Genomic DNA, 24,205 nt, shown 5'->3' on the forward strand with positions numbered 1-24,205 from the left:
TACATTAACACTTACAAACCCATATTTATCTACTTTATAAAACGACCCTTGGAATGTACATCAAACCATCTACACTTAAAAAGAATTACTCGGTTACCACCAAAATATTGAACTTTTATGATATCTGTGAGTGTAGTAATTTATCGTTTCATCCCCATTGTTGTCATTTTCTAATACACCACTATTTTGTGTGGTTAACCCTTCGTCATGCTTCTCGGTGTTGAACTTGCACCTTTATTTTACAGGAGTTATACTTCTTAGCATAAATTGTCGGGTCACTCCTAAGAATCTTTAAACACAAAGTTTGATCTGATTCATCATTCAATTGCCCCACTTTCGTCTTAAAAAAACTTATGTAAAGTTTATCACGTTCAAGATTAGAAAGATTTAGTCTCCATGTATTGGTCAACTCTTGCGTGAATTCACTATATATAATAAAATTTAATTGTAATTAGTTAATTAAAAAATTCACAATTAGTCACTAATCAGCTTATGAACTCTTATTTGTAATATTGTTCAACTTCGAAACAATTTTTCAAAATGTATACGTGAGCACGCTCTTAATCACCCGATTCGTAAGTGTAAAGTGTTGCAATCAACAAATCTTCTATTGCCAAAAATATAGAAAGTGTTGAAATTGATTGTATCAATGTCTCTATTGACTCGTGATTTTCTAAATATCGACCACATAACTCATACTCTCGTGCAAAAGGTAACTCTCACTGATTGACCCTTCAGGAATGTTTTTGTTCTGAAGGTACTTTTTCAAGGTATCCATATATTATTCAATTGGATACATCGATATTGGACAGGCCCCCCAACAAATCCTCAAAGGCCAAGTGTACATGCAAATGTACCATGAGAGACAGCAGTCATGGGAAGAGTGTGAGGCTGAGAGACAACAGCGAAGTAAATACGTATTAAGATGATTGAGATGAAAGAGCAGATGACCATGATATTATCCATGAGAGAGCAGATGTTATCAGTAATGACATTACCTTTAGAGAGTCAATTCTGATAATATCAGTAACAACATTTCCTTTGGAGAGTCGTTACTGATATTAATATTAATAACGACATTGCCTTAGTAAAGTCATTACTGATATTCATATTAGTAACAGCTATAACCGTTACCGATACTCATATCAATAATGGCTCTCTAATGTCGTTACTGATATTTTTTTATATTAGTAATGGTTGTTTCCAAGGGCGGAGCCAAGTACAAGCCGGCCCGTGCTGTAGTCTGTGTTGCCTTAAACAGCTTTCATGTATTCTATCAACAACGACGGTAAATTACCGTCGTTATTGGTTATTTCCCGTCGCTAAAAGGCATTGGTGACAGCAAACTATAAAACTAGCCCGGATAAATTCTTTTAATAAAAAATTAGCCCGGGTATGTTTCAAATCCTAGCTCCGCCCCTAGTTGTTTCAGTAATGAATGGTAACGACTTATAGGATTGTTACTGAAATTTTTCAGTAACGGTCTTTTAGGCTTTTAGTAACGGCTTTGGCCCTTATTGATTTTTTTTTTTTTTTTTTTTTAGTGTAGAGAAAATTAAAATTGAGATTGCATACATATTTTGTGAGGGGGCAGAAATTGTTAAAATATGATAATTTCCTAAATTTTGAGTTTGGATCACTGGTCGTGGGTCGGCCTACGGGTTGAAGACGTTGGGCTGAACTAGAGGGCAATAGGGGCAGAGGTTAAGGATTTGAATCCCTAAGATATTTCTTTTTATCCTTCTTTCTTTGGTCGCGTAGTGGGCTAGTCTCAGTCGGTCTCTCGATCGTCAAGCGATTTAGGATCTCTGATCCTCTATCGCGAAAGAGACATCGTCTCCACTCTTCAGTCGGGTCGTGAACATAAACTTTTTCTTTGGTCGACATCGAATTCATGCCCCAAAAACATAAACATAATTTACTTCTCCAAATCAAAAGAAGATTTCATAGAAAGCTTCTTTTTGGAATTTAGATTTTTCCCGCAGATCTAAAGTCTCATTCAACCGGGTAGGACATTGTCGGTGGCCCACCAGAGTTTCAAAATTTTAATCGGGAAAATATGAATTAGTATTTCTTGGCTAGAATTCGAATTCTAGTCTTACCAAATGTTTTCCTGGACATTAAAATACAACCCAACAACCAGAACACAAAATCGAAAGAATTTGACTGTTCTATTTTTCAAGAAGCCCGATTGTTCTCAATTTTTTAAACAAATGTCAATTTAAAAAAATAAAGATTATAGTTTAATTTAAATGATTTGAATACATTACAAATCGTATAAGGATCGTTTCTGGCTTATCACCCTCGGGTAGGAGCCCAAAAGTGATGATCCAATTTCTTGAATTTGATTTTGAAATTGGGAAAAATTATTGAAGTAGAATCCAAGAATTTTAACTTGGTAAATATTTTCTAAATCACATTTAGAACATATTCAAGCAATATTCAAGCAATATGGTAGAGTTTGAATGATTAAGAACTCAAATCTTTCAAAATCAAATCGAGTGGAGAATTTATATTATATCAATAATCGAGACTTATAATCGGCTATGGAGAATTTTGAGAAGATTAGGAATGACTTAAAACCTTGGTAGATTACCTAAAAATTGAGAAGCTTCGAATGCTCAATAATGACAAAATTATTCAAAGATTTCTTTTCCTCTCTAATTATTGCTCTCTACTCTCTCTTCTTTCTCTTTTTTTCTCTAAAATGTCCAAATTTTTAACTAGTATGGAATTTGATTAATATCACATCGTTTCTAAATCAATTATTTATTTTAAATTATATGCAATAAGCCTAAATTCGTGTGTAAAAGTTTAATGTCTACCCTAGTAACCACTATACAAAATTGACATTATTCTCTATTATATTCTTTATTATAATTTTATTTGAGTAATAAGTACTTCAATCTAACTCAATCCTGTCCAAAATAAAAAATAAAAACATAATATCTTATCCATATAGCCTAGTTTTGATTTGGGAATAAGGATGTCAATCAAATCAAATCAATTATAAATCGAACGAACTGACCGTGTTAATGAAACTATTAAACCGAACTCAAATTTAGTGGCCGAACCACCTCAATTTAGTGGCATTACTCCATTTCGCAAGAAGGTGTGCGGGTTGGATATGTCTTCTTGAAACTCGTGCAGTGTAAAAATGTTTGTATTACAGTTTATTAAGAATGTCTGCAAACGGTTGGAGGATTTGAATCACATCTTTGGATGTAGAAAATGGGTGGATTGTGTTTGATCATTTGTTGATGAAACTTGATAATCCGAGATAAGGACAAAGTTGTTTGTTTTGCTTATGATCAAATGTTGTTGTTTAGAGAGGAATTCAAGGCCCATCAGTTTGTTTGCTTATATTCCGAGATGTTTGATTTGAGAGGAAGAATGTGAAATCCGGTTTTAGAAATCAAGTTGGGGTTTGATGATTGAGTTTAGAAGTGGTTTAAGTCTATTTGTAATGGGTTTTTTAAATTACTTTGTATGAAAAGTTACAAAGAGTAATATGTGTAAATTGTTAGACTCAATTTAGATTTTGGTACGAGGGGTGATAAAAGTTTCATTTATGCCTTTGAACATTTGTTTGAAAGAAAAGAAGTGTTGGACCATTTATGTCTAACTTTAAGGGGAAAAAAACAATTTATGTCTAACTTTAAGGGAAAAAAAACAAGAGGGGCATTCCGAGAATTGAACTCGGGACCTCTCGCACCCTAAGCGAGAATCATACCACTAGACCAAATGCCCATATATTTATTTTAAAAATATTTATATTTATATTAATGAAAAGTAAATTGAGGTGTTTTAAACTTATATAAGGTAAGCCTATAATATTTGGATAAAAAAATGAATTCAACAGAATTTCATGATTTTTAATAAACAGATAAGATAAAGGTTATTTAATTTGTCTAATTAAATAATAAATGAAAGCAACATAAATTCATGGGTTTAGGTGACTTTTTTATTTTGTGACTAAGTTTATTTAGTGACTTAGTTTATTATAGAAATTGGCATGACTATGATAGTTTATTTAGTGACTTAGTTTATTTTAGAAATTGGCATGACTATGATTCCTTATAATCACGATATTTTTCAAATTGGAGTTTTCTTAAATATAATTTAATTTTTTTTTAATTTCTTAGATAATAGTAATTATCATTTAAGATATGATGGTGAGTTTTATTTTAAGTGACTTTATAATACTATTTAATGAATAATGTTTATATGATTAAAGATATTTATAAATGAATTGATTCAAAGATCAATAGATGTGCTTGAGTGAACAAAGATGAATGATTAATATAATATTTAATAGAGTAGGAGAAAAACTACCTTAAAGTTGCAACTATTTTCCCACATTATTTTGGAATTTTGCACACATAAATTAATGAAAAATGTTTAATCATTTCAAAAACAATAAAAGTATTTACCTCTAAAATGAAAATGAAGTTATTCATCTCGAAGACATAAATTTTGTTTTATAAATTAAATAACACATTATTTTTACATTCATAATATTAATTTATGTGTTTTTATTAATTAATGTTAAATAATTACTTTTGCTTTGGATTTTTAAGTGAGGTTAAATGAGTATGAATAATTTGTTGGTCAATATATTAATTAACTTTGGTAAAAAAATATATGAGACGAAGACATTAAGTAAATCGTAAGAAATAGATATTTCATCTCGCGTTTAAAATAACTAAAAAATTATGTGTTATCTCCGGTTAAATTTTCTGTGATAAGCGTTGAAGTAGTAATATTACAACAGGTGTTTGTTTACCTCATGACGGATTAGATTGGAATTGAAGAGGAGAGGGAGACAGATAGGTGGAACCACGAGCGGAGGCACTCATTGGGTATACCGGACTACAGTTATCTCCCTAATACTAATACTTATATAATATATAATTATATAACTTCGTAATTTTTTAATTTTCATATACTAGCCCGGAGGCCCCACAACTAATTAACTAATAGAATAAACAACCTAGATCTAACTAATTATATTATATAACTAATATAGGTTAGGTTGTGAATGCGATTCAAGTTTGGCTCAATCCTCTTGTTTATCGATTCCGTTGCACTATTCTCACACAAACGAGGCAATCCTCTCTTTAGCATCCAAACACCACAAAGAAATTTGATCTCTTCCTTCCACTAAGAGAGTAGTATCTATTTATATTATTAAGACAAGTCCAATAAGTGGGTTACTAGAGATTGGACTACAATGTTGGATCAACCAATACCCAACAATCTCCACATTTGGCCCAAAATAGTACAAAATACAATCATGGAATCACAAGACACATCATCGTCAATTTATTACCATCGAGGCAATAAAGAGAATACCCAAGGTAAACTCGTGTCACAAAGACAAGGGGCAAGAGCACAAAGCATGCGAAAATCACAAAGATCAAATACAAGAGCACAAAGCATGCGAAAATCACAAAGATCAAACGCAAGAGCACAAAGCATGGGAAAATCACAAAGATTGAAGGCAAAGTCACAAAGCATGCCATGTCCACAAAGGAGGAACCTCAAAGAGTTTTCCCTAAGTCAAAGTTTAAAATCCGTTGACATGAAATAAAGTTTTCAGTAGGTAAACATGTAGTACCCATATCAGCATGATTAAATTTTAAAGGAATTTTCTCTAACTTAACAATGCCCTTTTCAACAATAACCCGAATGTAATAAAACCTAATATCAATGTGTTTAGTTCTATCATGAAAATAGGATTTTTACACAGTTGAATAACAGATTGACTATCAGAAAACACAACCATATTTTTGTCAAGAAAACCAATTTCAGACAAAACAGTCCTAAGCCAAATTGCTTCCTTAAAGGCTTCAGTGGCAGCTATATACTCAGATTCTGTAGTAGATAAAGCAACAATGGGTTGAAGTTGAGGCTTCCAACTTATGCAAGAGCCACACAAAGTAAACAGAAAGTAGTAGACTTTCTATTATCCCTATCATTAGCATAATTGGAATCCACATAACCAACCAACTTAGTACCTAGAGAACACTTAAAGAAAGTCAAGTCAACATCAACAATGGTTTTTAGATATCTCAAAAGCCATTTCAAAGCATTCCAATGAGGCATACCAAAGTTAGACATAAATCTACTCAAGCAACTAACTGTATATGTAATATCAGATCTAGTACTAATCATGAGATACATGACAGATCCTATAGCATTAGAATAAGGCACATTCTTCATTTCAGTTATTTCAGTTTCAGTCTTAGGAGACTGATCCTTACTTAACACAAAGTGGGAAGCAAGAGGCACATTCACAGATTTAACATCAGACATAGAAAATTTACTCAAAATTTTAGCAACATATGCACTTTGATTCAACACAAAAGAAAATTTTGTTCAATCTCTAATGATATTCATGCCCAAAATCTTCTTAGCGTCACCTAAATCTTTCATGTCAAAATTTTCACAAAGCAATTTTTACAAATGCATAACAGACTTCAGACATGGGCTAACAATCAACATGTCATCCACATACAATAAAAGAAAAATACAGGCACAGAGTCTATATTCTTGAAGTAAAGACAATGATAAAAAAAACTTCTTTTAAATATCAAAGATTGCATGCACTTATTAAACTTGATATTCCATTGCCTAGGAGATTGTTTTAAACCATACAAGGCTTTTTTTAACAAACAAACATGATCAGGCAACTTAAGGTCAACAAACCCCTCAAACCTAGATTCAAGGCTAGGTTAGTAGCCAAGGGATTTACTCAAAAAAAGGGAATAGATTATGCTGAAATTTCCGCTCCTGTTGTCAAATTCACTACTGTTAGAATTATGCTTGCTTTAGTTGCTCACTTTGATTGGGAATTGAAGCAAATGGATGTTACTATTGCTTTCTTACATGGTGAACTTGATAAGAATATTTATATGCATCACCTTGGGGTCAACAAACCCCTCAAGTTAATGCATATAAATATTCTTATCAAGTTCGCCATGTAAGAAAGCAGTAGTAACATCCATTTGCTTCAATTCCCAATCAAAGTGAGTAACTAAAACAAGCATTATTCTAACAGTAATGAATTTGACAATAGGAGCGAAAATTTCAACATAATTTATTCCCTCCTTTTGAGTAAATCCCTTGGCTACTAACCTATCTTTGAATCTAACTTTTTTAGACTCTTGCTTCACCTTATACAACCACTTACAATCCACTAAGGAGCAATTATGAAGTTTAGGAACAAGTTTCCAAGTATAATTGATTATCAGGGAATTCATCTCATTATTCATAGCAACAATCTATTTAGTAGTAAACTTAGACCTCAAAGCTTCTTTGTAAGAGCTAGGCTCATTATAGTCTAGAGATTCAAACAAGTTAAAAACAATTTCAGACATATTACAATCATTCAAATTATCATCCCTAAATCTAGTAGGCATTCTACAGTTCTTCTACTTCTATCCCTAGCAAGTTGATAGTCATGCAAATCATCATATAAATCATGTGAATCAGACAACACATTTGAATCATTCAAATCATCAAGAAAATCATATGAATCAGACAAAACATTTGAATCATGCAAATCATCAATATCATGCGCATTATCATGCTCCACCTCATTAGAACATTCACATCATGTTCAGCAGGTTGATAAAAAAACTACAGGCACATGCTCCACCTTATTAGGAGCATCATTAAAAGGAGTGGGGGACATAGACAAGCAAGGAAAATCATTCTCATTAAAGACATCATCTCTACTTATCACAATCCTAAGCCCATGTTCACTCCTATCCCAAAGTCTATAACCTTTTACCCCTTCAAGGTAGCCTATGAACACACATTTCTTGGACCTATGCTCCAACTTGTCAACCTTATGATGTACATAGCCAACACAACCAAAAACTTTCAAGTTGCTCAAATCAAGAGGTTTACCTGAGAAGATAGATTCAGTACATTTCCCTCCTAAGGGAAAACTAGGGGACCTATTTATTAAATAAGTAATAGTATGTACATAATCACCCAAAACTTCTTAGACAAACCAGATGACGCTAACATAGCTTTCACCCTCTCTAGAAGTGTCTTATTCATACTCTCAGCAACACCATTCTGTTGTGGTGTGTACGGCACAGACCTATGTCTTTTAATACCCAAGGTAACACATAAATCATGCATCTGTTTATTACATAATTGAAGACCATTATCTATCCTAAGAGTTTTGATTCTATTACCTGTTTGATTCTCAATCAAAATCTTCCACTCCTTAAACTTTTCAAAAATATCAGACTTATGTTTCAAAAGTAACACCCAAACTTTCTTAGAATAATCATCAATGATGGACAGAAAATATTGGTTTCCCCATGTGTAGCAATACTAGAAGGGCCCCACACATCAGCACGAAAATATTCAAGGATATTAATAAACTTAGACACATTTGGGTGTGAGGTGATGGGAAAACTCACCTTATGTTGTTTTCCTAGCACACATGATTCACAGAAGGGGATGGGGGACAATTTATCACTACCAAAGTGACCAACTTTATGCAAAATTTCTAGACTTTTTTTACTCATGTGACATAATCTATTATGCCAAAGACATATTTATCACCAATCATAGAGTTTATAGACTCACAAGAAGTCGCAGCATGACACACATACAGATTTTTCATCTTTTTAGTAGTAAAGATAACAAGAGACCCACGTAAAATTTTCATAACACATTTCCCCCACTTTCCCTCCAAACCATCATTCTCAAGAGATGCACAAGACAACAAATTATAACGCAAATCAGGAACATGTCTCACATTCTTCAAAGTAAACACAGAACCACAAGAGAACCTTAGACATACATCATATATTCCTAATACAATGCAATTTTTCGAATTTGTCATAGACACAAAACCATGTTCAATCTCTTTATAGTTCGAAAACAAATATCTAAATGGAGTCACATGGAAAGTACAACCAGAGTCAACTAGCCAATCAGATTTGCACAAAGAATCAAATAACACAGAGTTCAAGCTAGCATAATCACAGATTATTAATCATACAAATATCACCCATAGTGCCCTCACAAACAGCCACATTAGCATTTTCAACACGTTAATTTCTCTTAGGCTTAAGACAGTCCTTGATAAAATGACCAGACTCATGACAATTATAACACTTTCTAGCACTAAACCTAGACTTAGATCTGCTTTTTACTACCAGGATGAGATTTCTTATCAGAACTATCATTACTAACATTCTTTTGGACATTCGACTTACCCTAAGATCTACCCCTCACATGCATAACTTCCCCACCAGACTGTTTACCCTCTCAAAGTGTCTCAAATCTAACTCTTTACTCTTAATACCATTGACAACAATATCAAGAGTGACATTGTCTCTGCCAAACTTAATGGCAGACTTCACATCATTAAAAATATCAGGAATATAATTCAATAAGACAATGGGGGCATACTCATCAATGTTCTTATCACCACACAACTTAATATCAGAAATAAGTTTAGTGAAAACATCCAAATTATCTTCAATGTCCTTGGACATATCCAATCTAATTTTGAAAAACTTTTCAAGTAAGAACATTTTATTAGGCAGAGAAGTTTCAGTATAAAGTTCAGACAATTTATCCATAAGGTTTTCGCACACTCTAAATTACCAATTTTTCTCATCACAGAATCAGATAAATTCAAGTATATAGAGGCACAAGCATTTTCATTCATTTCACTATTTTTCTCAACGGTATTAGCAACAGCATAAACCTAATAACTTTAAAGCATTTTTTTTTTTGAATCAAAACACATTTCATTTTTTGTTTCCAAATACTAAAATCAGTTTTTCCGACAAAAGGAACCATACCATATTGATTAACACCAAACATGCTATCAAACAAATTAAAAGCAATCAACAATCAATTAGAAGAAATTAATAAGAGGGTTCAAGCTATGATACCTTGCGAAACTCAAATAAAGTTTCGACTTACCCACCACGCTCGGGGATTTACTACTTCGTCTTCTCAACAGCGGCACAACAGTGGCTTTAATTCTCAGCAGTCGCGACAAACGCGACACCGACAATGGTTGAACAGGACAACAACGACTTCTTCTCCAAATGTGGTGGTGGCTTTCTTCTTCCTCAAGTAGCAGCAGAAGTAGAGAATAAAAGCAAGAGTATTAAAAAAGAAACAGAAGGCAGATCTACGCTTATTGGTGAAGATAACTTATATCCTCCAATCCAATCTCAAAAACTTCAATTACAAACCCTAAACCCTAGCTCTAATACCACTATTGGGTGTGAATGCGATTGAAGTTTGACTCAGTTCTTTTGTTTATCGATTTTGTTCCACCACTATCTCACACAAAGGAAGCAACCCTCTCTCTAGCATCCAAACACCACAAAGGAATTTGACATCTTCCTCCCACCAAGAGAGTAGTATCTATTTATATTATTAGGTCAAGTCCAATAAGTGGGTTACTAAAGATTAGACAACAATGTTGGGTCAACCAATACCCAACAATATATATTTATTCTATTAAAACACCTAGATTTAATATATATATATATATATATATATATAACTAATATATTTTATTAAACCACCTAAATTTAATTTAATAAAAAAAAATCAAACAAGACAATACTAATATATTATATAATATTTTTATTCATAAATAATATCCTAATTTATTTATTCCTAAAAAAATAATTTACTCAATCATATATAATTTATCTTTCTAATTATAGAGTATATGATTCACTCATTCCTAATTAAATCTAGTTACTTACCATTAAGCTATATATATAATTTATTCAGTTTAATTTAAAAAATATGTCTCTAACGTCATAATTTGAAATTTTTTTTTTTCTCACTAGCCCTAAGATCTCTATAATTTGTAAGGCTAAATCGGAGGACTGCATTATGCCAACTTAGATTGAAATTCATTCTCTTATCATGTTTTTATAATTTTAATTTGTGTCTATTTGAATCGTTTTACATTATTCATGTTTCGATGATAATTTTCTTAGTATTTAATATATTATATTTCAAAATTCGTAAATCTCAATTTCGATAGTATATGTCATGTTTTTTTTTATATTTGATCTAAGATATTTATTTTTCTCTCTTTATTTTTTTTATGACTTCATGCTTTGTTTAGTTGTACTTAATTATTCTTATTTTTTAATATATTATGAATTATTTAAAAAATATTGTGATATATTAGGTTTTGTGAAAATATTTTTACCTCGAGTATAACAAAAACAGGAGAACACTTTTGTCGGTAGATTTGAAATTCTGACTTTGGTACTTTAGTGGAAGAGTATTGATTCTCTCTCCGGTTTAGCTTGACTTCCTCCTCTAAACATGTGCATAAGAACAAGTGTATATTCTTTTGAGTAGCAAAATACCGATACAATCGCACTAATGATGATGATACTGGCTTCAACGTTTCCACCATAGAGTGAGAAAGAGATAAGTTGTTTAGTCATGTTGATGGAATTACATGTCTTTTTTGTTTTCTTCACAACACACTCTTAAGTAGCGGCTGTTAATTTATTATTGGCCTCCAAAAGAAAATTTTATTTAAAATTAAATTCATTTTTATAAATAGGGGTGAAATTATGATTTTTGCACATTTTTTCATTTTGACTGTGACACATGTATTTTTTATTTTTATTTTTATTTTTGGTATTTTTAAATCTATTTTTTAAAACACATAATACTCAAGTTTCTTTATATACATACATAAAATTAAAAATTGAATTCAATAATCATAAAATGGACTAACAGTTAAAGTGTTTATATAGATTAAGATTCGAATCCCAACTAATGTGAATTTGAGAGTAATAATTATAAAGATTAAAATGAAAATAATAGTGATATATGTGGTGAGATAAGGGAAATAGTGATGGGAATCTCTTGTTAAGACCTAACCCAATAGGTAATATATGTAGGTGCGAATTTGATTCGAATTAAAACGGTAGTCATCTTCTCTCTTGTCGATGCCTAACCCCAATATGATATTAGATGATGAAGGTGTTTATTTCTACACATTCTTAGGTGTTTACTCATAAATTAGCAAATAGTTGGTATGAAGCACAATTCTATAATAAATGAGTTGTTCATCAAATCCAACGTACGGTATAGGAAGAAGAGTATTTCAATAGATAATCCTTTTATGATTTTATTTGTCTTATATATTATATGTATTTTCCTGATTTATTTGATACCTATCTCTCATTTTTTAAACTAATTAATTTTGTATTTTTCACCTCAAATTATTAAGAAAAATTGTGGCATTTTGTTTACTCACAAACACATTAGTTAAGTTCACTAGATGCGATGTATAGACAATAAGTAGCCTTGTCTCAGTAAGAAGCATCAACCTGACATCTCACATTGGCTGAGTGGGAGACTCGGTTATCATTGGTCCGATTGTTGATACAAAGTGTGTAGGGCTTTTATTAGGCTTTCTTTTTCAGTTAGAGTTCCAGAACCGGGAGCCAGGATAGCGCTCTCGAAGTTGGGAGCTAAATTCGCGTCTCTTCGGTAGGTGTCTTTGCATGTCTTAAGCATAATAGGATAAATTTCTTTATGAATGATTTCAAGATGGCAAGAATCCAAGCTTTGAAAATAAGCCAATCATAGGCTGCACATTCAAGAAATGACAATCTACTGAGATAATTTAAAAGTACTAAAAGAATGTATTAATGGTACATATATACCTTTTTTTAAGATACAGGTGAATTGTTTTTTAAGGTTTATATATTTTATGTAATTTTTAATTTTAATATGATGGTTAGTTATATAACAAGCAAGGTTACAGTTTACGTCAAGTCAATAAAATATTTGAAACAATGATCTCTCGGAGACCGAGAAGAGCATCGGTTGCAATATCGAAAGAGAACTTATCCAAGGAGCAAAAACATGATCAAACAAACCTAAAAAGAAATCGAAGATTGAGGGCGATTGGACCGTTGACGACGGCTAATCTCATGCCTTGACATAAAACACAACCAAGAGAAAGCTCGTGATTTTGAGGCTAAATCGAATTGTATGATTTTGCTCATCTAAAAAATTATGGATCTCCATACGCTTGACCATAGTGAGAGGATTTGAAATTCTCTATGGACTGTGATCTCATATAACTATCTTATCAAATTCCTATAAATTTAAACATTATCTTATCAAATCCCTATTAGTTCAAATATTTGGATAATTATTGTATTTTAGGAGTTCGATAATTAATCTTATTAATATTTTTTTTTAGAATATGGCTACTTTACAATATTGTTTTGTATGTACATGTGTGAATTGAGGCTTGATTGTGCAGTTTTTTTCTTTCAGAAAGTTGAATGGTCAAATCTTTAAGACTACGATTTGGTATAATATATATAAACGGTAGATAACTTATGTAGAAAATTAGAATAGTTTAATTTATTAATATTTATATAAACAATATACATTGAACGGGTAATAACATAGTAACTACTGAGACATGTTATAAAGAATGTATAAACTTTAAAAAAAAAAAAAAAATTCTACCCTTTACCTTTATAAAATTTTAAATTCTTTATTATATTTTAAAATATAATAATAATAATAAACTATAACTATAATTATTTATATTTAACTGTGTTTCATTTTTTAATATAAATAATAAATACGTAATTACATATTTTAATTTGATTTTTTAATATATATATATATATATATATATGATAGAAAAAATTATATTATTTTTAAGTATAAAAATTTAAAAGTTATAATTTTACATAATTAAATATAATAATTAATAATTTTAATTAAAAATATAAAAATGATAATTTTTACATAATTAATAATGTTAATTAAAAATATAAAATTATTAAAAATTTAATTTCTTTATTATATTTTAAAATATAATAATATAAATATATCGAAGATATCGTACCGTAATATATCGAAAATATCAATTTTTAAGGTATACCGAAAAAAATGTAATGTATGGTACTAATAAGATATATCGAAATACTAAAATAGTATATATAAATTAAAATATATCATTAGGAGAAAAATGTTTTCTGTAATGAAAGTCAGTAACGGCTGTTACAAATATATTTATATCAGTAACGGTGTTATACTACCGTTACCGATAAAAATATATTTGTAACGGCTATATACTACCGTTACTGATGTTATATATCAGTCACGGCTTTTAGATAAAATCACCGTTACAGATATATCTTTTGTTCTTTGTTTTTTATATAAGGTATCTGTAACGGTTTTATGAGTAAACCGTTACAAAAGAATGGATGTATCTGTAACGGCATTTAGGTATAACCGTTATAGATATTTAATGTGTCGTTACAGATAGAAATAACAGTAACGACTCTTCCATTATACTGTCGTTACAGATAAATATAACAGTAACGGTATGAATGTCGTTATAGATAGTAATAACAATAACGGTGTTGGGTAGCCGTTACTAATGATCTGTAACTATCTGTAACGTACGTGTCTGTAACGAACCGTAACGTTACAGAAGATTAATAGTAACGGCATTTAGTGTTTTTTGTAACAGCGTTAGCTCTTATTGATGTAAGAAAAAATAATTAAATAAATTTGATATTAATTTAATTATAAATATATAATTTTGAATAATATCAAAATATAATTATACTGAAATATTATTTAATATATGCAATCTCTAACTTACTAATGAGATTGATTTCTTTTTAAGTTAATATGTCAAAAGTATAATACTGATACCGTACCGAAATTAAAGTATACCGAAATCAATATAAGGTAAATGTATAAATTTTTTGTATACCGAAATTAAGGTATACCGAAATCAAGGTATATCGAAATTAAGATAAGGTAAATGTATGAATTTTTCGTATACCGAAATTTTTGGTAAGGTATAAAGTATGGACAAAACATTAAGGTATACCGTGCCGACCTACCCCTACTTATATCTATATAATTTATTTTTAAAACTAATTATAACTATACCTTCTAATTTTAAATACTATTTTATAAAATCATTATTATTAATATTTTATAACTATATAAGTTAAATTATATATAAAATTATGGTTAACCATATCACAATATTATTTATTTTTAAAAAACAACTATGTATATTTTTTTTATTAATTTTAATATAATTAATAATACAACTACTTATAAGATAAATATTAAAATAATAATTAAAAATAAATTATATAAATTTAAGGGTAAACTAGTTTTTTATACTTTTACTAATTTTTTATATCACCAACCAAACACACAATAATAAAATATATATAATCCAACCCAACGTTAATAACTTATATAATTTATATCTCATAATACCCTTTACAATTTATACTCATTTTTTCCTTATATCATATAATTAATATATTACGTACCAAACACTACATAAAGATAATATATATATATATATATATAAATTAATTAACAATAATAAGTGATTTAATGGTTAAAATATTTACCTTTTTCCATAGATGACGTTTCTTTTACATGGAGAATGCATTAAATTTTTATGAACCAGTTTTTTCTTAAAAGAAATATATTCTATCTTTTTTAATATCTCATTTTTTGTGTGTTTTATTATTATTTTTAACAAATGTGCACGATAACTCTATAATATCTAGAATGGAAAAATGTTAAACAAATGTATTTAATTAAGTTTTGACATACTTAACTTATTCAACAAAACAATATAACTTTTCAACAAAACAATATAACTTTGATGTATGTGACTATGATTTTTTTTATCAGTTTTACTATTATCTTTCAATTATGTTATTTTTTTTTTGTTTTACTATCATTTTTTGTATTTATATGTTAATTTTAAATTGTATTAAAATATTGGTGAATAAATATTATAAATACATCTAAAATATAAGGTAAAATATTTGTTTATGTAATATAAACTTTTCCAACAAAATAATACAATTTTAATTTTTTTGTATATTTTTTTTTCTGTTTTACTATGTCTTTTATTTTTATTTATTTTACTATTTTTTTATCATATAATATTTATCAATTTAATTGAATATTTATTAAATAATTTTAAAAAATGTGATCATCATTATTCATTTTTATATAATTTTTTTTTTAAATAATAATATAAAATATCGATAATTCATAACTTGTTTTATTAATCCTTAACGAAGCTTATAAATAAACTTGCAAGTTAACCAAAACTTTAAAAGAAGAATGTGATATTAAACATGTGACCATGAATACATGTTTTTAATATTATCATGTTTTTAATGTTCGTATTCCCAACTAATGTATTTAACCACATATTCATTAAGAATAGAGCTCCAACTCGTCTTGGAAATGAGTCTTATCAAACCTTAAAGAGTTCCATAGAACATGTATGATTTTGGGATCAATTCTCTATTTTTTTATACATTATTAGTTCAAATATTTTAAGGATTTTAATGAAGAAAATATATTTTTGTAATTTTGATTATGATAATTAAGAAAATTAAAATATATTAGTTGAAATATTTTAAGAAATCTGATTTATTATAATTAATAAAAAATAAAAATATTAATTGAGATATATTTTAAGATTTTAATTTATCCTAATTAAGAAAAATCTTATATATCATTTTCATATATATATATATATATATATATATATATATATATATATATATATATATATATATATATATATATAAATATATATATATATATATATATATATATATATTTATATATATATTTATATATATATATATATATATATATATATATATATATATTTATAACATATTATGAGAATATAATTATAAAATTTGGGAAATTTGACTAAATGACCTTAAAGATGGCCTTATTTGTGTTTTTGACCAACGCATAAAATTAAATGCATTGGTGACATTTTTTTTTGGACGGAAATGTTCTCGTTGCGAGACACAACCGGATGCCGTGTGAAAAGTCCAAAATCGCGAGACACAACCGGCATTCGCGAGATGAAATTTTTTTAATTTATTTTTGAAAAAAAATAATAATAATTGTGTCTCGCGAATGCCGGTTGCATCTCACGATTGTGAACGTCTCGCGACAGGGGCAAAATCGTCCAAAAAAAGGTGTCACCAACGCATTTAATTTTATGCGCCGATCAAAAACTTAAATTATGTCATCTTTAAGGCCATTTCGTCAAATTTCCCATAAACTTCTTGTCATCTCTATATTCAAAATATTCACATAAAACCCATTCTGGAATTTCATTTATACGTAAATTTTTAAAAAAAATCAATATTAAGATAATTGATAAAAAAATGTTTTTAAATAAAATTTATCCAACATATTTTCGTACTAATCAATACAATACTCACATATTCTATATTCATGGGTACCCGATGATTGAGTTCGAATATTTAAATCAGGGTCAAATCCAAGATGGGGAGGTAAAAACCTAATCAGGTTCGGGGTTAGGATGGGGAGTATGTAAAACCCAAACCTGATACCCAACTATATTAAGATTAAAACACATATATTTTTATTTTCTTTTTATAGTTTTACTTAGGGTAGATTGATACGGTATATCATAATTTTTAATTCATACTGTATACTTTATCTAAAATTTTGGTATAAAAATAATCATATTATTGTTGTACCGTTATTTAGGTACACCGAAATCTCGGTATGATACAAGTAACATACCAATCATACCAAATATTGATAGTATATCACAATTTCAGTACGTTATCGATATTATACTGGTAATACCAGGGACGGGCAGAAAGGGTGGGTTGTGGTGGGCTCCAGCACCACGCATTCCAAACAGATGCATAATATATTTGTTGGGTAAACTCAAAAAAAACTTTTAAGCCCATTAATAAAAAAAGGCTTGAACTAGTTTTCAAACTAAAAAGCCTAAAAAGTCTAAACTATATTAGTTGCGTCAATCTTTTTCTTGCTCTTCAGAAGATTTTAGTTTGTTAGTCCAGAGACTCCTGACCACTCACAAGTTTAGCACTCAACAGTTAGTCAACTAGTGATCTTATTCACCGCTTCAGCCTTCAACTATCCGTAATCTAATACGGTGAATGTAATTCAATGCCTTATTCTCTTCCATTATTTTGTATTTAAATAATCGAACAATAACATTAGATTAGGGATTTAGCCATTTAGGGTTTTGGCTTTTGGGTAAGTGGTAATCAATTTCAATTAGTGATTTAGGGCTTAAGAATTTGAAATGGGCTCTTTTTCTGTTTAAGTTTAACTACTCTACCGTCAAAACTTGGTCTGATTGATAGTTTGATAGTAGATAATAGACAACAAATTGGGCAAAATGACTTTTTAAAATTTCATATTCTATTTCCTACTCTTTTACGTAGGATATGGAGAGGTTTTATAAATGAATTTGTACTTCTATCTTTCATTCCCAATTTGATCCTCCCTCATCATCTAATGAACTTACTAACGAGCATTTGTTATTGAACAAGTAGAAAATCAATCCCGTGCATAATTAAATTTATGTGATATTATCAATGATCCGGGATTAAGGAAATCAATTGAGAATTTTGATATTGATATTCAAGGTCAAGCTCGAAGAGAATATGTTCTTCGAGGTCCATGTCAATTAAATGACCATTTATATTCAATAACAATTTTGGTAACAATTTTGGTAATTAGGAAATATGTTTAAAGTAAGTTGATATAAAAATACACATAGTTAGTAGAATATCAAAAGATGCAACATTTTGTTTTTAGTGTTACCTTTTCAAACCTTTAAATAGAAAAAGTGTAGATGATGCCTTTATAAGAGATGAATTCAATAATTAGAAAAAAGGCATTAGAAAGATTCAACTGTCATATGGGAATTGCAAATAGTTGTCATAACGAAGCTAGAATACAATTTGATCTTTTTTAAGATCAAAGGCATATCGTGAAATATATTTTACGGGCACATGGTCGTGATATAGAAATTAATTATCACACTCGTTTAACAACCATGTTAGATGTGACACGCTTTCTATTGAGGCAATGATTATCTTTTCGAGGACATGATGAGTCAAGTAGTTTATTAAATAAAAGTAATTTTCTTGAATTGATTGAGTGGTACAATCAACAAAATAAAAAAATTTTAAAGTTGTAAAACAAAATACTCCGGAAAACAATCAGATGACTTCTCCAGGAATTCAAAAAGCTTTAATACATGCTTGTGCTTCAAACATTGATCGCAACAGAAAAACATTTAGTCTTTTCATTGGTTTATCGTTTGATAGAGTTGACTTTAGTTTTATTAGTTGCAAATGCATCCGTTGATTTTTTTTTTGCAATGAAGATTGTGAAGACAAATTTGCATAATCAAATGAGAGACGGATGAATGAAGGATAGTTTAGTAGTTTATGTTGAAAAAAAATATTTTTTCAACAATTGAAAATGTGCAAATATTGCAATATTTTCAACAAATAGAATCTCGTAAAATACAATTTTCTTTTTTGTACCGATTTATTGATAAGAATAACTTTGTAATTGTGTTTGTTAAGGTATTTTTCTCAATTTATATTATCATTGTAAAGTTTTAATTAATAAATACATTTATTTAATCGAAAAAAATTAATACAAGTATAACTAATTAGTCCACAGAAAATATTTCTGTTAAAATTTAATTGTTTTGATTTGATTTAATTTTCAAAAATTAAGTTTTTATAATTGCGTAAATTTAATTCTTAAAATGAAAATTAAAACTTAATTATTTATAAGGATTATATATATATATATGTATATTTAATTTATAAATATGTTTTCGGTATATACCGATATACTAAAATTTTGAAACTCTCATCTATTTACCGTACTGATAATTTTGATATTGGTACCATATATTACCATTTTTTTGACGTATTATATAAATCAATATTTTTAATATTTTACGGTACAATATTTTCATATAGTATCAATCATTTCTCAATCATTATTTTATTGAGATACAAGCATCCAACCTCATTTATTTAATAGCGGACGTTAGAACTTTTTTAATACAAAGTATTATTTTTCTGTTTTTATACTTTTTTTTCAACTCTAATAACAATATAATTATTATTTTTTTAACCTTTCGAACATAAGTAAGTAATAATTTTTTTCATATGTTTTGTTTAAATTTCTAAATCACTTATTTTACCATTATTTATTATTTAATAAAATTATGTTTATTTTTTTTAACTTTTTAATTTTATATATATTTAATCAGGTAATGGACTCGTACGAACCGAATACCTGATAAATTAGGGATGGTGATAAAAATAAAAATACTCGTCAAGATCGGAATCGGATAGTAAAATAAAAACCGAATTCGAAAATGAATACTTCACTTTTCAACTGATAAGACACCCCTTATAATCCCTAATTCACACCCAAAATTCACTCTAAAAAAATCATTTTCAAACAAATATAAAGGGTGAGATCTTATTTCATAACTTATTTTATTTGAAAATACAAATTTTGCTGTGGAATAAAAAATCAAACAAAATTGTATTTGACAAAAAAAAAAAAAAATTAAATGATTTTTTTTTTGGTATCATTATCTAAAATTTTATTTTAAAAAAGTTGTATTTAATTTAAATTTTAATAAAAACTTTCATTAAATTCAATCATATTTTTCTTTTTATCAACTTATTTTCTTTTAACTATTTAAAAACTTATAAATACTAATTTCTACAAATCCAACCATCTATTAAAAAAATAACCAATGCGAGAAATAAGGTATTATAATTAAGGATGACAATTTGAAAACGCTCCGTGAAAATCGAACCGAATTGTCCTGTTTGGGACGGTTTTTCTCGAAAACTGAATGGCGATGGAACGAGAATGCTATTTGTATCCCTCGCCCCCACCCGCCCTGATTTTACCCCGATTCTATCCCGAACACCATAAATATAATTAAATATATTAAATCATAAATATATTTATTTATTACTATATTTTATAAGAGTAGTAAAATTATTTTTTATAATAATATAAAATTTTAATATATTACAATATATATTATACTAAAAAATTCGTTTATATAATTTTATTTTATAATTTTTGTTTATTTAAAAAAAATATTATCGGTGTCTCGCGGTATTCTCCAAAACAAAAAAAACAAAAGAGACGGGAATATTAAAAAAAATATCTGAAATTAAAATGGGGGGTGAGAATAGTACATGAAGTGAAAATAAATTGAAAAATGATAGAGAGCGCGACTTCAGACAGCGACTGGGAGCGCGATGCCTACGTGGTGTGCCTAAATGGGTTGACAGGTATAATATTCTCTCTCCTTTTATTAATTATTTTCTCTCTCCTATTATTAATAATTAGTTACTGGAGAGAAAATAATTAATCGTGAAAATAGAAATATTATATAAACATTTATTTATAAGTAATAAAACTAAAAAAATATTAATAAGTCAATATAAAAAAAATAATAAAAAAAAGAAAAAAGAGGGCATAAAAAATATTTGATAAATAAAGGAATTGAAAAGTCATAAAAATAAAATAAAAATAAAAGAGATAAATTCATAATTCAACTAATCATTGATATTAATTAGGGTTTAGGGTTTAGAATTTAGTATTTAGGTTTTAGAGTTTAGGATTTGGAGTTTAGGGTTTAGTTTAGGGTTTAGAATTTATTTAAACGTATTATTAAAATATTTAATGTGAGAATTTGTTGTAAATTATTGATTTATTTTAACCGTTAAACGAGAGATAGTAAATATCAAATAAATGAGTAAAATAATAATCGTGAGAATATGGGTAAATGAGATAAATTAATTTGTAGAGATAGAGAGAAAAATTATTTAATAAAAGGAGAGAGAAATTAATTAATAAGAAGAGAGATAAAATAATTAGAATAATGATTTAGGGGCCGAGGGTGGGGCTCCGATCGTAGAGCGAATCTACGTGGCATTGCCACGCTGGATTTTTTGAATTAAAAAAAAATTAAATAGCTTTAATCTGTGACTTTTCGCCTGCCCTTCTCTCTCATTACTCTCTCTTCTGCTCCCTCCTGTGTAAACCCTAGTCGAGCCGTCAGTCTAACCATTGATTCTCTCTCATTACTATCTCTTCTCGCTCCCTCCTATGGAAACCCTAGTCGAGCCGTGAGGTATTTTCTGTCTCGCCGTGGAAGCGCTCAACCATTTCCATCAATCTCTTCTTGCCGCCACTTGTTATCCATCTCGCTGTGGAAGCCCCTCGCCTCCTCTTATATTATCGCCGTACGTATTCTCCAATATCCAATCGCTTCTTGCTATCTATTCTCTAAGATCAATGGATTCTGCTACCGATATCAACATCCCATCTACCGTCCCCCCTAATTCCGACATTGTAACGACTCCGAATGCACGAAAGAGGAAGACCATCCCGAAGACACGAAAGAGGAAGACCAACGATGTTGACAACCAAGATTTTAGAAGGTAAGTTATCTTTTGCGTGTTATATTTCGTAATAACTAGTTATATTGAGCGTAAAATATAGTTATATGAAGCGTTATAAGTGGTTGTATGGAGTATAATATGTAGTTATATGGAGCATAATAGGTAGATATATGGATCGTAATAAATAGTTATATGGAGCGTTCACCTTTGTCATTTTTTCAGTTCGAAATTGTCAAAAAAAAGAAGATTGCCGAAAACAACGATTCCAAACATCCGCACTTCTCCTCATGGCCTATGTAAACTCGTGAATGGACTGTCGGACCTCCAGAAGCAAGCTGTCAAGGACATCGGCTTCGGCTCTCTCCTTTCCTTACGTGTCTCCAAATTGCCATCCTCAATTGCAATGTATTTGTTTGAACACTTCGATAAACTGACGTGTTCCCTGAGTCTGAGCAACCATCAAAATATGGTTATTGACGAGGATGATGTACAATGCATACTAAACATCCCTAGAGGAGAGATCGACGTAACTGAGTCCATTGGTAAAAATAGTGACGGACCTGAGTACCTCGCCATACTTAGGGCTTGGAGGATGAGATGGGTAGGGAGTGAAACCAGCGGTGCTCCCATCATTTCCTCTATGCCAGAGGTAATTCTAGCAAACACAACTGCCGATGACGACTTCAAACGTGACTTTGTTGTGTACGTCGTCTCCAGCTTCTTGTGGGCCACTGAAAGTCCAACTTGCAGGTAAAAATCTCCAGCTTCTTGTATTTTGTAGTTATATTTAGCGTTATATGGATATTATTGTATAGTTATATGGTTCGTATTGTATAGTTATATAATGCATATTGTAGAGTTATATGGAGCGTTATAGGTAGTTATATGGAGTGTTATATGGAGCGTAATATGGTTTTATCATATTAGTCTAATTGAATCCTGTTTTCAATATGCAGGTCTAAAATCTTGAAATCACTAGTTCATGTTGACAGTATTAAGGACCTAAATTGGTGTCGATTCACATTAAATGGACTTGTTGAGAGTATGATCAAATGGAAGAAGAAACGAGACTCATTTTTCCACGGACCAGCAACCTTCCTTATGGTAAGAACGATTCATTAATTAATTTCATAAACATTGCTAATTAGTATACAACTAACATTCCTTCTTTTTTCAGTTATGTTACATGGATAGGGTAGCAGATTTCACCCAAAGAAGGAACGTGAGGATTTTCCCGATCATATCCTGTTGGGATGACAGGATGATTTTTGAAAGGTTACGTACCGAGGAGAGACTTGGTGGGTATGGCAAAGGGAGGGTGTTAGATAGGATTCCACTTCCAGCACAGGAGAACGTTGTTGCTCCTTCAGTTTATGCTCCTACTATTGTTGCTCCTTCAGTTTCTGCTCCTAGTGCATGGGACGTATTCTCAGAGGCAGCAGTCCAATTATCAACCTCTGTAACTGCGATCGCAACTGCATCATTAAACTTGAATACCGCAGTCCACACGTCTACATTTATTAAATCTGCCATCCAGCCTGCCATGATGACGATGTTCCAAAATCCCGACCTCAAATTGGCAATCCAACAGTGGATTCAGGAATTAAAATATTTATGCTTAGTAAAGCTAAAAAAAACTTAATATAATGTTGAATTATGCTTATAGTTTATTGTTTTTGGTATCATAGTCAAATCATTTATTTGAGATCTATATAATGAGGCAATCAGCTCAATATAACGAAGCAACAAGTACAATATAACGAGTAAATGAGCTCAATATAACGAAGCAATAAGTACAATATAACGAGTCAATAATCTCAATATAACGAAGCAACAAGTACAATATAATGAGT

At 29.6% G+C, this 24,205-nt stretch overlaps 1 protein-coding gene and 1 non-coding gene across 2 annotated transcripts; both read right to left on the reverse strand.

Annotated features, from left to right (window-relative positions):
- Nucleotides 1-3,678: 3,678 nt before the first annotated feature.
- TRNAP-AGG lies at nt 3,679-3,750 on the reverse strand. The gene has a single exon. It is a non-coding gene; the product is annotated as a tRNA-Pro (tRNA).
- A 2,172-nt stretch (nt 3,751-5,922) lies between these two features.
- Nucleotides 5,923-6,318, reverse strand: LOC124940277 (secreted RxLR effector protein 161-like). The gene has a single exon (XM_047480786.1). It carries the CDS (start codon nt 6,316-6,318, stop codon nt 5,923-5,925), a length of 396 nt encoding a protein of 131 aa, XP_047336742.1.
- Nucleotides 6,319-24,205: the final 17,887 nt, after the last annotated feature.

The sequence above is a fragment of the Impatiens glandulifera genome, chromosome 1 (genome assembly GCF_907164915.1).
Source record: "Impatiens glandulifera chromosome 1, dImpGla2.1, whole genome shotgun sequence".
In the NCBI taxonomy this organism is placed as follows: domain Eukaryota; kingdom Viridiplantae; phylum Streptophyta; class Magnoliopsida; order Ericales; family Balsaminaceae; genus Impatiens; species Impatiens glandulifera.